Source organism: Rhopalosiphum maidis, chromosome 1, assembly GCF_003676215.2.
Source record: "Rhopalosiphum maidis isolate BTI-1 chromosome 1, ASM367621v3, whole genome shotgun sequence".
Taxonomy (NCBI): domain Eukaryota; kingdom Metazoa; phylum Arthropoda; class Insecta; order Hemiptera; family Aphididae; genus Rhopalosiphum; species Rhopalosiphum maidis.
Window position 1 is genome coordinate 32,209,436 of NC_040877.1, and position 19,477 is coordinate 32,228,912.

General features: G+C 30.3%; 1 protein-coding gene across 4 annotated transcripts in view; it reads right to left on the reverse strand.

Moving 5' to 3' along the window:
* Positions 1-19,477, reverse strand: part of LOC113552380 (dual 3',5'-cyclic-AMP and -GMP phosphodiesterase 11A-like) — a 118,712-nt gene that overhangs the window by 13,530 nt on the left and 85,705 nt on the right. For all 4 annotated transcript variants that reach the window (XM_026955258.1, XM_026955275.1, XM_026955267.1 and 1 more), the window contains one exon: positions 2,397-2,880. In XM_026955258.1, the coding sequence (XP_026811059.1) occupies positions 2,397-2,880 (484 nt within the window). The remainder of the gene's footprint in view (positions 1-2,396; positions 2,881-19,477) is intronic.

Genomic DNA, 19,477 nt, shown 5'->3' on the forward strand with positions numbered 1-19,477 from the left:
AATTATTCTTTTATTAATTGTATTGTTTGGCCAAATTGAAAACATATATACCGTTTTAATATTTCTTAAAAGCTTCTTTGGAAATATATTAATTTATTTTCATTTTCTTTATCTTTTGCTATTCAGAAATATTATAGATATAAAAGCGGCTAAAAAATAAATTGAAATTTCAAGTACAGACCAAACTTAACCTATACATATTTTTTTTTTTAAAAGTCCTTGAGAATATAATACAATTTATAAAAAAAAAAATGAAGGAAATGTACCCAAAATACAGCATACTCAAAGTTAAGAATAATTTCATATATATTTACTTAATTAACTTTCAACTATAATAGAACCTTAAGATTTTTTTATTATATATATGTGTGTATGTAAACAAAAATATGATACCAATTTTTTAACACTGAATCGTATAACTCTAAGCATTTAAATCGATATTGGCTTATACATTTTTAACGTCACCTCAAAATCGAGTGAATTAGAGGAAGTTTAAATTTTGACCTACTGACCCTTTACGATAGAGTTCGTAATAATTGTGTGTAAAAGTGATGTTAAATATAATACCTACTTTTTTTTAATTAACAACTCATTAACGTTTGAGTGAAGCTTATGAGTACTCGACAAAACGCATATTATGTGTCTCAATACATGAGCATAAATTATGTTAAAATAATAGAATAATATTCTTGTGTTGTTATTCGTTGACTATATACTTATTCGACGCATTTTTTAATATATTTATAAAACTCAGTAGGTATGGAATATAAATAGTATCAAAATTAATTTCATAAAGTATAATTTAACTTACACGAATCTTATCGTTGTCAAAACTTGTACAACACTCGCAGCACTTTTTAAAACTACAGTTTGCTCGATTAATTTAGCATTTTAAATCGTAAGTATTTTGTCAGTTATTCTGAATATCATAACATTTATTTAATTCTCATTTTATCCACACAATAAATAGCTCAGTGAGCAATTGTGAGGTCGGTAATAATAATATTGTATGTCTATCCGCTGTAGGTATTATCATTTGAAAACGTATACCACTGTGCGCAATTACTGCGCATGTTAAGTTCTAAAAAAAATTTCTGATTGTTATTCGTCACCGGTGTTTTGTTTTATTCGTTGAAAATAACAAAATTATTTTAGTCAATTAACACGCGTAACTAAAATAGTATTTAATGATAATTTATTGCGCGCATTTAAAACCATTAAAGTTTAATTGAAAAATAACTAATTTTAAGCTTTTGATTTAAAATATTATAAATTACAATCACTAATTTAATATCGGATTAATGAAAATATATAACGTTAAAACGTAATATTATACGCTATCAACTAGTAGTATCATGTATTATTGATTATATCGCACTATTAGAACATTAGTGTTGCAACTCAAAAAACCATGTTTTGAGAAAAACGAATTTTTTGATTTGATAGTATAGTAAAACAGCTGTAAGACATTATGTATTCCACGTATCATCATCAAATTTTGGATTCAAATTGTCTTGACGTATGTATATATATATATATTTATAATACCAAGTTTTAAAAAAAATAGTTTTCCTCGTATAGAACTTAACTTATTTTTGAGTTAATACAGTAATGTAATAGATATTTTACAACGAATTTCTCAGTTACTACTATAATAACTTAAATTTTTAATCTGAAATGTTTCCGTTCTTAACGAAATTAATAACTTTAATATTGGATTTTATATCGGCACTTAATACTTACTATTTCAAGAAGTAAAAAGGGTATGAACCTAAACTAAAAAAAACTTTAAAACTAAACTAAAAAAAAAACAATTTCAATTCACAGTTCAGTAGTGCATTATTTCGAAAAAAATACAGTACTGCACTAATTACCTATTTAAGTCTATATTGTGTAGCAATACTGAAATAGTGTATTTTTTTGAGTTACCACACTATTCCATTTATAGCCACCAATTATTTTCTTAAATGCATTACCGTTTTTTCTGATTTAAGTTGTTTAAAATTTTAGATACGTGATAATACGGTAGTGCATCTTAAATAACGACATTTTTATCATTAGAAAACATGTATAACTCAAAATCGACAATTTTTGAGTTACTTAGCTAATGCTCTGATAGTGCGATATGTCGTACTATAATATATCATAATGAGCAACAAAATTATTTTGTTACTTATCGACAGAAATCAACCGTTACTAAAAAGACAATTTTTTTCCCCCAACTACCTAATATATTTTGATGATTTATCTACGAAGAAACTTCTATTCGTTTAAAACTTGACCTTTTAATTATTATTATCTTAAAACCCGATCGTTCAAATCAAATAATCACGTACACATTTTGTAAGTAATTATTACTGGTTTGCGCATTCGAAACGGCATTTTTTCCGACTCACCTCGCAGGCAACGTCCAGGTTGACCGTCTCGCCGGTGGACGCGACGTGGCCGAGTATGCCCACGCCCCACGGTATGCGCACCTCGTTGTCGGTGCCCGTGGTCGGGCCGCCGGCCGCGTCGCACTGCACGCCGTCCGGCAACAGGAACTGGCCGCGGGCGCCGCTGTGCACGTCGAACACCTTGGAGACGAGGCACCGGCGTCGGGAGCCCCGCGGCGGCCCGTCCACCAGGAACAGCGAACCCGCGTCGCAGTCCAGCAACACGGTCAGGTCGTCGACGATCTTCTGCGACAGCGACTTGAGGTCCAGGTCGGTGGCGATGTCCCGGACCACCGTCAGGAAGAAGTCCCGTTCGCCCTGCGCGTGCCGCAGGTCCCGCTTGGTGTCCACGTTGTGCGCGGACACCGGCCACCTGGGGAGCCGCACCTTGGAATCGATGAGCAGCGACAGCATGCTGATCGGGCTCGGCGGCAACGACGTGAACCTAAAGGGCACATAAATATATTATAAATGTTCGGGTTTTCGAAAACATAATCGTATTAATTCATCGCAATCGCGGTCGTATTATTTTTCACGATCGTCGAAATCGCGACGGTGGATCGCGGTTACGTGTTGGTATTTGGTACTGAAGTCTTTGAAACATATAAGATATAATGGGTTTTTTTTGGGGGGGAGGGGGTATACACCAGTTCGAGAAAAGAACGACAGCCGTGCGAAATGAAAACGCCTTAAGATTTTGATGCTGTTGATAAAAATATATATTTATATAGAATGTCTGGGACATCCAATGTAAACCTTAACCAATATATTCAAACATAACGATATTCGTTCGAGTTTCTGTCCGTGACGATTAGACGATCAGATAAAAACAAAATACTTGTCAAACATGACGTGTATTAATAATTCTCTTGTGAATTTATCCGCACACACAATATACGGAAATAAAAGCGACATAAAACAATTTCATTTTCGTTTTGATCGGTTAATCTTACAATTAATATTATATAACTATACAAATACAATATTATTTATTACCCCGAAGATATTATTACTTGTTACACCGTGTGCAGGACGGTCGTGATACGTTTCAGTGAAAATGATTTGTATTTTTTATTGATTTCATTTTGATTTATTTGGTGCGGTACAGCTGTTTAAATAATTGTTAATTTATTTTCCGTGTTAATATTGATTTGGTTCTATAGTGTTTTGTGGAAAACGGCATTGTTCGTCTTTTGCGTACCGATAGTTTACATACATTTAAAAGTCATTGTATAATTATAGCCTCGGAAAATTATAATGTCAACTATCTAAGGCTATTCATACATAATCTCGACTTGACGACTTGATATCATATTAATAACGTCTAGTCACTTTAATTGAAAAAATACTGCTATAAGATAACTGTGACTTTAAAAAAATAAACTTATCAATTTTTAGATTATACATTTATATATAATATAGATACCAACAATCTTATAAAATATATTCAATATAATAGTCACGATATAATACAACAAACACAATAATTAATAATAATACTTATTATAATTAGTTTAATAAAATTATAATCTTATAAAACGAAACGTGTTCGTATAAAGTTCTTAAAATAGTTCTGAGATTAAATAGTTTGATACGTTCTCAATGATTGAGATATTTCAATAATGATGAAAATGTTTTTTTTATTTTTTTCTATAATATGTAAATCGTGAAATGACTAATTTGTATTAGTATAGTGTAATTATTTTTATATTATAATTTATGTAAGTCATAATAGTTCGTATAAAATACGCATTGTATATTTTTGAATAGAACTTACAATGTTGAAAATTAAAAATTGTTTTGTATTTATAAAAAAAAAATGTCATTCTATTATAATAAGTTATGAACTTTTTCCAGACCCATTATGAAATTATGTTACAACCTGAAAGTTTTTAATGGGTTCTATATGATTCGTGAATTTATAATTGATCAACTATATTATTATACAATAATTCATGAATATAAATTGTTTGATCATAAAATATTAATATTCTTAATTTAGACTTTTTTATTGTTACATCTCTTCTGTATATTTTTTTTTTTTTGAAGACCATTTGATTCGACTTCAAACAATATGTTACTTGTACGTTAAACGAAAAACAATTTTCACAAAATGTTTTAATGCATATTATTAAAATACTTTTGATATAATTTACATTTAAATTTAATAAATTATTTCATTTTATATTTGCTTTGAACTTTTCATCATGATTGCACACGCCATGTGTTTTTGATTAAAATTTATTTCGGTAAACTTTAAATTTATTTTATCCTAGTTTATTTTTACGTAATGTATTAATTCGGTAAATTTCAGCGAAATGAGATAACTACAAAGATTTAATGTTTTATTAAATCGTATTTACATTATGATCCGCTTAACCATACACATTAATCTGATCATGAATAGAGTGTATAGGTGTAACAGTAATCACTATAGCTGTTGCCCTATAGATAATTGAATAATTAACATATTTAATAATTGGGCTGTATATATGCAGTGTTAACAAATTGAATAAACTAATATAATGGTATATATATATATATAAAAAAAACCGTCTGGCAGCTCAATACAATACAACAAAACAATAGAATACGGTAAAGGCTTAGCTATGGTATCTCAGTGCAATAAACTAATGTTATAATAATATAACGTTGCAGGCCCGTCGGCCGCAATATTAATATTAACGCGAGAACCGACGGCGGCGGCGGCGGTCGACCAACACTCGCTGGGACCGCGTTGAGTGGCGGCGGATTTCGTCCCAACGGCGCGTATTATCATACAATAAATTATACGCGCGAATGAGAACCAATAGAAGCCCGCGACCACTCAGTCACAGCCGCTGACTGATAATTAAATAATGTTTACGATGCCGCTGCCGAAGTAGCGTTGACACTTCCGTCGCCAAACATCATGAACACACGTCGGTTCGCAAACAAATCGCCGGGGTGACCGCCCCAAAGTGGGCAGCACACAATATAAACGCTGACAATAAGCTAAAAGGAAAATTACCAGACGATTCGCGCGATTCGAATTCGCAGACGGCGTGATCGTTGACAGGCGGTGACGCGGCGAACCGTATAGACATATACCAAAAACTGTGCGAGGGCCGAACGCGCGGCAAAAAACGAACCGGCAACCGACTCGAGCGTAATTCGGGGCTCGTACTTAATTATAGAACATATATTACACGACGATCGATCGAGACATGAAACGCGCGCACTACGAAACGGACTTTCGGAGAGACCGCAAATTAACATAATTACAAACGAATATATACTATAGCAAATAACGTCATGATTACAAACGAATAAACTGGAAAATTTGTGACACCCAAAGCCATATAATATTATCTGCAAATGGCTTAAATCTTTAGGACGGCATACACGAAAACCACACACACACACACATTATTACGTTTGAATACCAGGCGAGTTGGGCAACGTTTCAAACACTCCTTCCGACCGCACTGAAACCGTTACCACGTATCCGGCACTTTTACGCGTAGTGCGAGAACAGATAATTAAAACTAAGACAAATGAGCGGTTTCGGGAAATATTATTTTCGGTTTGCCTTTTGCCTTTGCCCGATTGGATAATATCCTAACATATATGTATATTATATTATACACTCGCGGTTGGGTGAATAACTCATTAATTTTTCCAAGTACTAATAATATACTTTGCAATATGAAAATAAATTGAAAATCGCATGATCAACGCATACACATCTATAGGAACTAAAACGATATAAATATACCGTTCTATACTTTTCCGACGTGAGGTCTATGGACTTACTCGTAGATTTTGCTTTCGTTTAATAAAAGTTAAATTCATACTGAAAATAAAAATTCATTAATTTGTAGAAATGTATACTTTTTAACTCGTTAGTCAGCTACATATGAGAATAAAAATGCTCATACTTATATATGCGTTCCGTCCTCTGTTTTATTGTTGTTCCGCGTTTAACAAAACAATCGAGACAAAACCTCTCAAATAAAAGTAAACTTCTACAAACACGAATACGAAAAACATTCGCAAATCAACTTCTCACTTCCTCGCTATCATCGCTCTGTCTATCTCGAAATATATTTATATATGATTTACACGTCACCGTAGCAGCATTGCGTCTTGTCGCATTATTATTGTTTACTCTCGTCGTGATATTATTACAACGACGTGCTATATAGCTGTTGTCTCGTGTTTTTTAGAACGTGAATTCGCGATAATGACGAGTCACTCGAAAACGTAAATAATACAATAAAAACCAATGTCGTCACAATACAAACGGAAAAATCATCGAAAACAATGATGACCACCAGTATAAATACACATACATATCGTTATATGTCACATAAATCTATATAGTTTCGTCCGATTTGTGTGCAAGCAGTGGCGGTTTTGGTTGTATTTTTTCAGTGAGGCGAATTATGTTTAACCTCCCCCCCCTCACCCACTATCATAACAAACATTAAACAGTAAGAATGGAATTCAAAAATATAAAAATTGCTATAATATAATATAATTTTAATTATATATAGTGACATACACATATGTATTACAACAATAACAATTGATTGTTTATTTTTTTGTTGAACGTGCCGCACTGCCACAGTACCATTAGCCGTGGCTGCGGGTTGACACTGACTATAATAGTAAATCTATTTTCAGTACGCAGAGGCGATGACAAAACGTGCCTCACTATGATTATTGCGCATGCGTAGTTCTACTTAATTAACCAGTCGCGTACATACGCGTTGTGTGTGTAATTTGTGTACACAAGTACAAAATCAGAGGCGGCGTAAAACGGTGCCTCTCTGACGTAATTTGAAATACGCTGAAATACGGTCGTTCGTTTACGACGTTTACGTACTGATTGTTTCGTGCATTTCTTATCGGCTTATCGATATTTTTGATAATATACACGCAATGATAGGTACAATAAAATAATAAATAATAATTCAAATTAAAGTGAAACGAAGAAGCATTTTTTCTCAAACAAAGTCATAAATACGTTAAAAATTATTAACGAAATATGTTCTATTAGTGAACCAAGAAGTTCACATTTTGAGTATTATTTTATATTTACCACAAAATTTTAGATGAGGCGCCGCCTCACTTGCCTCACCCTCAAAACCGCCACTGTGCGCAAGCTTTTCAAGTGAATGGGTGAACTTGACGATGAGAAATGTTATACGGTTATATTATACGTTTACGTCTTACGTCGTCGTCGTCAAGGCTCGTCAGTTATCCACGGTCTTAATAACATGCGAAACTGGCTTTTTCGTAAGACTGATTAATGAATTCATTTTCACCATTTTCACTATGACTCGAAACCTATAGCACAACACGATGTAAAGCTTTTTTTTTTTTTTATTTATCATAGCTACGAGTATTGTGCGGTTTGACAGTAGTTAGAAATTGTCAAGAGTAGGTATTAGACGAACGAGTGGTAGAATAAGAATTATTACAGGAATTAAACGTTAATGAAAATTAAAAGTTGCAGCTGACTTTTGTATTAAAATAAATCTCGTGTTGTGTATTGTGTAATAAATTCATAACGATTATCATTGAGGATCGAAAAATTGCGAATGTTTTGGGTTTGTAATAGGCAAATTTTAACCCGAGACATTATCAATGGACGGTGGGGATACTATTTGTCTTGGGTATTTGATATTTAAAGTCTCCCAATTGGGTTATGGTTTTCTACGATAATCTGACTCCCGTCGAAAATATTCCAGTTAAATCATGACCTTTCTCTGTGGAAGAAATTCTTTTCGTGGTTTTTTAAACCTAGAATATTTTCATCCAGGTGGAGGAGGCGGTAAAAATATTATACGAATAAATTGTACTCCGAACAAAAATACGGTTAGGAAATTCTTACCCCATCGCCCATCCACCGGAGTTGATATAATTATCCGTCGTAAGATTCGACTGAGATACCCCAGTCTCGTTTTCCGTTTTACTGCTATTATGTTATATACCAAAATGTTCAGCAGTGAGTTATATTATGTTATTATTTTATTAGACAGGATATGTACAGCATAACAATAATATATTGAATTATTACTATAGTAGTACGTTTCGGCATACCTATCATAAACGGATCGACAAACCAAACGTAACAATTACGACGACAATAGTCCGGTCGTGTACGCGTATTAAATTATCATATTTTTACGGATTAACTACTCACATATTAAAAACAATAATTCGGATAGCGATGGCTGGGTTCGAAGCGCGAGAACAAGACGACGGTTTATTCGATATTCTTCGCGCGTCCCGGAATTTCACCGACATTCTTCTTGTTCCCCCGAGACTTTTACGATATTATAATAGTATAAAATACATTATACATGATATATTATTTACGTGCATGTGTATGCATATTATTTATTATTATTATTATAACGTAGTGAAATATAAATGGGGACGCGGTTCCGAATGCGTCCGTCGAGAACAACAAGAGTGTTATTATGTTGTGTATTATAATAGTGTATAATAGTATACTGACTGTCGACTGCGCGGTAATATATTATTATAACTTATATGCTGTACATAGAAAAATAAAAATATTCCCATAATAATTTATTATATTATTGACTATTTGCTAACGTCTGCCGACAATTTCGAACGCGCGTAATCGAGCATATTAATGAAATTAATAATCGCAAATGCTATAATAAAATAATAGTCATTGATCAAAATAATATAGTAATCGAGGTTTTATTTACCATCACTAGAATTCACGTCGTATAAACGTGCATCTGCCTGGGTGGAAGCGACAATCAGCAATCACGATAATGCAAAAGTAATATGACGTACAATGTAAAATACACTGATGTATGACTTTATATTCATCTTAACTTCTATAGTCAAGTATATTATACGTTACATATATTAAAATACATTAAGACTTCATACGATTTGTCATGTTACAATATCGAGTGGTGCATACTGTAATACTGTGTACATGACATAGTATGGTATTTTATTAATAAAATGCCACGCCGGTGACCTGGTCTGAAAAAACTGTACCTTTGTTTTGTTAAACAGTATAACTATTTATTACCACTTTTTGATAATTTTCAAGAAGACCGAGATCAAATTATGATCTTCGTGTACAACGTAAATATAATCAAAAGTAAAAAATGTACTATTTTAAACATTGGAACTAATTTACTAACTAAAAAATGTGTTAACTTTAACCAAAACAACGTGCGAAATTCGATATATAATTCCAAAATTATCGACATCGTGAAAACTTACTAATTTTATACTAATAAATGTATAAAATATTTACGGTAATACATCTGATTTGTTTCGGTTAATTTTTTCCAAAAAACGACGATTTTTTTTTATTACATTCAGATAAAATGTTACTCTATAAGTCTAAGCTTTATACTATTGGATTTCTAACAGTAAAAACATATTATCTGTAACTGAAAAAAGCGGCAAAGTTCCAAAGAAAAACTTTCTTGAAATTTCCTGAGCAATTTTTGGAAACACAAAATTGTAAGGAAGTAAGTGGTGTGTATTTTGGCAAGTTACCAATTAAAAATGCATGCGCACATGTTTTAAGAAAAAAAAAAATCAATATTTTGGTTGAAAAATAAATAGACGTAAAGTTTAAAATCAATGTTTGGTTTCCGGCCAGCGAACATAAGTTGACTGGACGTATAAATAAAACGAATATCCATTACAAATAGACATTTTTAATCATTAAATTTGTTCGCATACACGATGTAAATCTAATTTGACGGCATTTAAATGGTCGGCTTACTGCAGGAATTTCGTGATTTTATTTTTATTTATATATTTATATTGTGTTGTGTTTCACTATATGTTATTATGTCTACACCCAGAAAACAAACACTAGTGGTTGACAGCCGGAGCCCCGATTTCATATAGAGCAATTTCAGGTCAACGGAGTGTTTACTGCTGAAATACATCCTTTGGATTTAAAGCAATTTTCAGGATTTGTATTACGCATGACCTTGTTTTAAGAATTTTCTGGAAAATAGTAAATATGAGGTAAGACGTTGTTCTGAATTCAACATGAATCTAATAATACAACTTTATGTGATTTGCACAAGGTATGTTCAAGCCGGAAGTCTGTGAAAATCATGTTTGTCTCGTGAAAATAAGCACCACCAAAAAGTTTATTTCCTCAATTTGTTTTATTTTTATTAAGACATTATTGTAATATTATATGTCGCGAACCGTTTGTTTTGACAATATGAATCGAAACAATGCAATCTCCCAAAAGCCACCTGATGGATTAAACAATATGAGACAATGAATTATTTTTGGCTCCGTGCACTAGATCCGAAGACAATTTATTACAACATAATATACTTGAAAACTTAACAAAATTAATTCATTATTTGGCACAAAAAATACCAACATTGGATAGGCTAAATAAATGATAACTTAAAAAATACTTATATCAGATTCTAAGGGATGAAAATTTATGTCGATTTATCAATGGCTATGTTAAGACAACTAAATCAATCTATTAAAAAAATAAAAAACAAGCTACAATTACACGACTTATGACTATTTATTATGTTCTGCAAGTGATAAGATAAAAATTTATACGTAGATGAACTAACAATGCTTAAAATAATGCTTAGCCATTAAGCTAAAATTTTATATTACTGCAAAGTTATTTTTATTCGCCTATTATAAATAATATGTTTAATAAATATATTTAATAAAGAATAATTGAATTTAAATGTTGAAATACAAAATAGTTATAACTAACACAACGATATTATAGATATGATATTAAACCAATACGGCAATACGATCATAATATTTATTCGAGAATACATTAAAAACAAATTACTGTCTCTGTGTCCAATAATTTTATGAATTGTGAGCAAGCTAAGGATTTTACTTATAAACAATAAAGCTACAAACATTTTAACACATGTTAATGAAAATTGAAGCATTTTTATTGCTCCAAGAGGTGATGACAGACCCATAAATAAAAAAATAAAACACACATTGTAATAAAAACCATAAATTCACAACTCTGATTAGAACCTAAAAAACAAACTATCAAATATTATGTTAATCAATAGGCACTTTATGTTCATACTTAACGGAACCCGCAAAAGGAGGTACCAAAACAATATTACTGTAGGTGTACGTATAGTTTATGTATCTATTGTATGTTTTAAGTGTATTTTATTGTGTTCTTATTTTTATTTTCCGTATTGATACATACATTTATAACCTATTTCGTGTACCTATTATTATTATTTTAAAACCATAGAATTTTTCCGTCAAACATTTTATTACTCGTAACTATTTTAAATTTATTAAGATGCATCGATAAAACTTTTATTTATGCTATTAGAAATAGTTTTTCGTCTTCGAAAAGTTGATATAGTATGCGCACAATATAAAATACACATTGAACCAATTTCCGGTGTATATTTTTCAAAACCAAAATTTAAGTACTCATCAATTCACAAACTACACAACTATTTATAATACAGTTTTTTAGCTCTATATATTTCCTATTTTTTAGATATATTTATACTTATATTTAAGAAGAAAAATTATATATTATTAGAAAATTATATAAACACAAGAATAGGATACTCATGCTATTTGTCAACAATATTGTATGCATATAAATATAATATTATTTTATTTATGTTATATTTTTATTTTTTGTTTCAAATATTTATTTACCCAACTTAATAACTAGTAACTCTACTCTCGCACAATATATAATATATATAGGTATATATAAACTTAAAATTAATGAATTAAAAGCAAAACTGTTATTTTTGACAATGATTATTTATAATAGTATCAATGTGTGTTTTACGTATCTATTCATGAATATTGGCTACAATTAAATAAATAAAAATACACACACACATACACACACACACACACACACACACACACACACACACACATACACACATATATTTATATATATAATATGTATAATATGTGTGTGTGTGTGTATGTGTGTGTAATTGTAAACTCAATATTTTATGAATATTTACATACCATAAATATTAGATATCTAAGCAAGAGATTAAGTGAGTAAAATTTAGGTCAGCCTGAGTTAATAATAAATACGAAATATACCCCCTATGGCCAAAACGGTACTACTGTGAAAATATTTTATTATGCTTTCATTATTATTCATACTTGGTCATATTTTCCACTACTTAGATTATTTTATCCAGTTGTATATGTATTAACATAATCATTACGCTTATCCGAGAGTTATGTCATTCCAAATCATATAACGAATAACGCTAAAAGCAATTAAAGGTCAAGTAGTAGTATTTTATTAAAATATTATCGTATTGTTGTGTATAAAAATATCGTCAACGAATTATCGTAGAGCTTTTGTTATGTTGTGATGGCATATTTGAGATTGTGACGCACTATGGATTACATCGTAGTATTGTGGTCTCTAGGAAGCAAAGGGGACAAAGTAAGTCTTTTTAGTTGTAAACATAATATTACTTTAAGAAACATACCATTAGTCGAAAATCAAACATTGCAGATTTGTTTACTTGTTTACTCGTACGTTCAAAAAGCGCATTTATGAAATGTTGAAAAATATCCTTAGACCCGGTCTTAGTAAATCAGATATTTGCTACAGTAGTCAAGTTATCTTATCGGTACATTATTTATTTCCTGTTTTCCCGAACATTATAACATCTTATATTACCGTCAATGTACATACATGGAATACAACGAAAAATTAAAAACCTATAGATGCAGTTTCCACTCAAAAAATACTATACCCATTAAACTCACAATATGGTATTATTTATATGTATATATAAATAACCTAGTTAATTGAATTTATAATATATACACATTTCACTAAACATTATAATTATTTATACTGAAACTTTACGTTTAAGGTGTAGTTTATTATTTAAAAATGATTGTAAATAAAAAAAATAACAATCTGTGTTTTGTATTTATTAAGTTAAGTTTTTATAAAAATAAATAAACATTAAAACGTGCTGGTGTGATGGAAAAGACCTAATAGTGGCGTATTATACTACTTCAAGGATACAAAACTAGAATTCAGTATTTGATGATTTTTAATTACAATTATAATTACAATTATGATCTAGAGGCTATTTTGATATAAAATAAATCGTAGTTGCCGTTTTCGACCAGCACGAATATTTAGACGGATACGATACTGCGATTCTTATTCGTGGAACACGAAACGGTTGAGACGTCACTATAGCGTACTGAAAAGTCGAAAAATATTTCACACAAAGGAAAACGGAAATAGCGCAATACTAATACAATAAAATAATAATAGTAATAATACGTATTTTTACGGTCAAAAAATATGCGCGTGAATGGGACTACAGCTACGGGACGAGAAGCGGTTGATTTTACAACCCAACTTGCATAAAATCGCAAACGAATGAAAGAATGAAAAAAAAAAAAATACGTTCGGACCGTGCCTGCAGAATGTAATTCCTCCGCCGAGCACTTTTATTATTACGACGACGACGACGACGACATCCCTCGCAATAACAACTCCGGACGAGGGAACCTGATGACGCAGGCCACAAAAACTGACTGTAAGTAATATAATATTATATACAGTATAATAGCCGGCTATTTCGGTTTTATTATTGCTTTTATTTTTTATTTTTATACATTTAACGCGTGATAAACGCGAGAAGTCCCATCGACTCCGACGTAAACGCTCGATCCTAACATAATATCATCCAATTTCGATGATTAGACAGTGCACGGAACGAAAATATAAATTCTTACATAACAATAACCGACACACTTGAAATAATTATGGCCGTCGCACAATAATTAGTTTACACGACGAGTTCTAACTACTGCACGCGAAACACGAGATAACTATTTACTAAATATATAAAGTAGCTATGTCAGCATCGATTTGTTTTCTTAGATACCATTTATTGTACATACCGTAACACGATAGTTAATTTCTTTTAAAAACTTGAGATACCCCACTGAAATTTATCCTTTGATTAGTTTAACGTTTAATAACTACACTGAAAATAGTTTAGTTTCGCAACAAAGAGAACCCACAAATGTATCTCCTATTATGGATCTTGAGTTCTCCAGAGACCGTGTTCTGTGAAGTAGTATTAATTATATACAATATTATAAATTAATAACGAATTGAGTGAAATTAAACGTAAAAATATTTATTTTACATCCATAATTGATAACTGTGCATAAGTTACAGTATTAAAGCTTACGGAATTCTATGTATTAAACCGACTAAAAAGGGGTACTATAATATTTAAGTATACATTGGGTTTATTTACTTGACCCGTTGATCTACTAGGTAGGTGAAAACCTCTACAAACACAGGTACATCTAATCAACGGTATAAATCAACAAACCAAATCATTTTAGTTTAGATAAAAAACCAATGAATAATCTCATAAATTCTTACGAGCATTATTAAACATCCGAATTACAACAAAAACGTTACATCTTATTATTCATGATGGGACAAGATCTATATATACACTAGCTACTGCGTGACAACTAACAGGTCTCAATTATTTGTCTGTGTTTATCCCGAAATCAAACAACTTTTTTGGTCATTTAAAGGAAATATAACTCCGTAAATTTCCAATAACTTAATAAACAATTGTTAGTTGTCTATAAATCAATTAATTAATATAGCTATATTGCTCATATTATCTTATAAACGTGAAATAAACGAATCGGGTAAAAGCGATAACGGATTAAATAGAATACAAATATGCTCCAAATCGAATTTCCATTTTTGCCCGTTCCATATAATATATAAAAGAGTCATCACCGCGTTGCCTTATCTCGTCGTCGTTTTATTTCGATTAAACAGCAAGTTGATTTTAGAGTTCTATGTTATATTTAATAGAGAATGTAATTATATGTATGGATATACAGTTACTATAATATTATCTACAGGTCGCTTTGTCCCTTTATACAATATCTACCCGTAACATAATAATATATATGTACGTATAAGTGTACAACACATAATATTACCCCCAGCTAATTCCCATTTCCGGTAACATAAAGGCAGATTTGTATTTACACGTTGTTTAAAAAGATTACATTCAACGTTTATTCGAGGCGCCATCGCCACGTACGGTGGAAAATGGAAACATAATTTGAAATACATCCTCAATAAACATTTTTTTTTTCACATTTTAAAATACGAAGGTACTTTTTTCATGTTAAACTGCAGAAATTATTTAGATTATATACGATGTACATAACAAACTTATCAGTAGTACACGGGAAGTTTGACAAAAGTTATTCTTTCTTGATTGCATGTTCATTAACGCTATTGAAATTTAAAATAACTCTATCTCTATCGATGGAAAAATTTCTCGTAAAATTATTATATTTTTTTTCTAGAAAAAATCGTATAAAAAGTTTACTAAAATCATAATATTACATTTATTCGTATTTCGTATTTTATGTGCTACAAATGTAAAAAATGATAGAACCTATTCCCATTGTTAAACGCTATTATTTCACTAACGTAGATACTACCTAAGAAACTTATCGTTGATATAACTATATAAGATTCTTAACTTACGTAGAATTGATACACGACAAACTGATTGTGTCCCATTGGTATAGTTTGAATATTACAAATAAAATAAAATAAAACGTGGAATTGTAAGCTCCAGAAAAAAGCAAAGTAGTCGACAACAGCACATGCTTCGTCGTAAAAACATTTTCTTGTATAAACGATACAACACACAGATGCAGTAATTGTATTTAAATTTTTTTCGTCAAAATTACATTTACTTGACTACAAAATCAATTGAGTTGAAAAAGGAGAAAAACGTTTTTTTGTAGTTTCAATGTCACGAGTTCAGCAAAATTGTAATTTCATAAAGTCGGTGACTATAGGCACATAAAATCGGAATTCAAAGCAGGTGTCAAAAACATATTTTTTTAAACCATAAAAATGGTAAACGCTAAAAAAATATATTATAATTACGAATGTTCACGTCAGAAAATTAATGCATAATATACCGATTGTATCGTGAATAATTGTTTGGAAAAATATTTAGAAATCTGTTAATATTGTCTAGAAAATAAATATTTTTCAATACCATTTTCAGAAGATAATAAGTGCGTTGTATTTGGCATAAGCTCTGATCACTCAAAATACATTATGGCCAAATGCAATTTGAAATAATATTTGAAGTAAAACTTTTTATGGTTGTACGAATAGCTTCAATCAGAAAACACGATCGTCGTCTATGAATGTAAAATACACGTGTAATAAATTTATTACGATATGTGGATTTAAAATGATATCCTTTAACAATTTTTACAGTGCTCTAAAATATTTTTTTTCAAATAGAAATCTCGTTTCATAGATCAAAGGATCTTAAAGTATAATTTTTATTTTATTTCGTTAAATATTTTTCGGTATGAATGTTTTTGAAAATGTATGGAATTTTCCACTTATTAAAAAAAAGTAGATATATATATATATATTTGATATATTTTACGAGTTAAGCAGCACGTATTCACTAATAATGTTTGCAGCACAATGGAAGGTAATCTGCTGATACTAATGCATTTCTACATTATTTTTTCTTCCATTTTATTTAGTTTAACTTAATTTTTTATATTATACCAGACATTACTATACGTCACAACTCTATCATATTATTAGCTACGTATAATGTGTGTTGTATTCATTTTATAAGTTACCTTTTTTTAAACAAAATATGTGTTCGAGCAACTCAAAGCTTATTTGTATGTGTAAAATGAGCAATGCTATTTCCTGTTATTATGAAATTCTTTATAGTAATATGATATCGACGTGATTATCTATTACGTGTTATTATACGGCAAATGTCCGCTGCGTAATTTTGTAAACGAGCTCGGTGAATTAGAACCATTTGAGGAAACACCAGCAGGATCGAAGGATAAAACCACAGCGCACGCGCCCCGCCGACGCTCAATCTCAACGGCGACATAGCATCATCACGGAACGACGTGACTATTATTATACACGGTGTACGGGACAGATAACAGACGACAAACGCCACTGGGAACCGTCGTGCGTTGCCGCGTTATCGACGTGATCGACAAGACCGCGTCAATAAATATGGGCGCGGACATCATGAACACTCGTGACTGTGTAAGGACCAGCGTTTATAACGGTTACATTATATGAACTAAAACAATACATCCAATCATAATTCAAGAACCGGCCAGAAAAAATATGTCCCAAGTGTATTCTTATCAGTCGGTTTCCACGACTACATCGCAATCAGTAAAAATGTATATATATATTATAGTAAAAACAGAAATAGAAATTGTGTTCGGAAAACATATTAATATAAAAAGAAATAGATATTTTATTAACGACCTGCGTTAACCATTAGATTTGAAGTTATTAAGAACTGCAGTTGTAATAGTACATTAACGTTAAATGTGAATTGTTAACACGTGACAATGTATAGTTGCAGTAGTTACTATAATGTAGTATTGAATTCCACTGTGTTGTTGTTAGTATATTCGTATCCTCGACGGGGAAATTAATTAAATTAAACTATAAATATAATATGTTTTCATAAAATATATAAAGTTGTGTTACATTTTTAAAACATTTAATTTTTTAGGTATTTTTAGATTATTTAAATTCACGATCAAATTAACGATAAACTACCTTAAATTCGTCTAGTTTGTTGCTTTTAAGATAATTAGTATTTTAATAATATATACTTTTAATTCTTCGTCGTTAAGAACCGTGAAATCCAGTATGACGACACAATAAATTCTATCTATAGCCAAAAGTAAATAGTTCGATTTCTAAGTCACGTAATGGTGAATATCGAAACGAATGATTAAAAATGAGATTTAGAATAAAACGATATAAAACATTAATTGCATCGTCTAAAGGTCCTAATTTTCTAACATTATATTAACTGCGTGTATTGTATAATACGATTGAAAATATGTGTTAATTCATTAAGACAATTATTTGTTGCAGAATTCAAGTGACTCTATTTGAAAATTAGTGGTAAGTCATATTGGTATAATATATTAATGTATGGTATTGCTATGTTTTATCGACGAGCAATTGAATCGTGTTTAAAGGATATGTCAGAATGATAAAAAGTCATTAGCATCTTATAAGCTCTGTATTTGTTATTATAATATAGACCATCTGAAAATAATAATTAAAATATAGCGTGTATTTTTTACAACAATATAATTTATTGCGTCTTCGTTGAGCAATTTTAATTACCGTTTTGTTTTGGTTTTATTTCATCAGTTGAATTTAAATCGTTCTTATTATTACGGTCGAATAAGGTTAAATGTATTCACGGTTGTAAGCAAAAATAAATAAAAAATGTAAGTATTTATTGGACATCGTTAAAATCAAGATCAGTAACCTTATCCGTTTCTCGTAATCAGTAAAAATAAAAATAAAATAGAATTATAAAATTGTTATGACTAGCATATTCCGAAAACCGATAGATATATTTAATAATACGTAGATATACTTGAAGAAAAATCATATAAAATAATAAAATAAGCAAAAAAAAAAAAATTATAGATGTTGTACATTTAAATACAGTTTGAAGTATGTACTATGTAGGTTTGCTATATTTTGTACTACAATATCTAAATTTCAAATTTTAAACCCAATGATCAATAAATATCATATTAAAATATTGTTTTGATCAAATAATTATAAACTTAAATTTTCATGATTTAGACATATTTTACAATATTAGACTTTCAATTTTTTATTTTTGATAAAAAAAACAATAAATAAAACAGAAAACAAAATTATATTTTAAAATTTATAATAATAGTAAGAAATGTTAATAAAAAGAAAGCAAACCAATACTTTAAATTAAATTATAATTTATTTATGTAGCTTTTAATAAGAATAAAAAAAAATTAAAAATAACATTGATTTGTAAATTTATTTTTATTTTTCACTTAATATTTGAAAACTTAAGGTATTGTTATTAATTACTTCAGAATTTCTATAATAT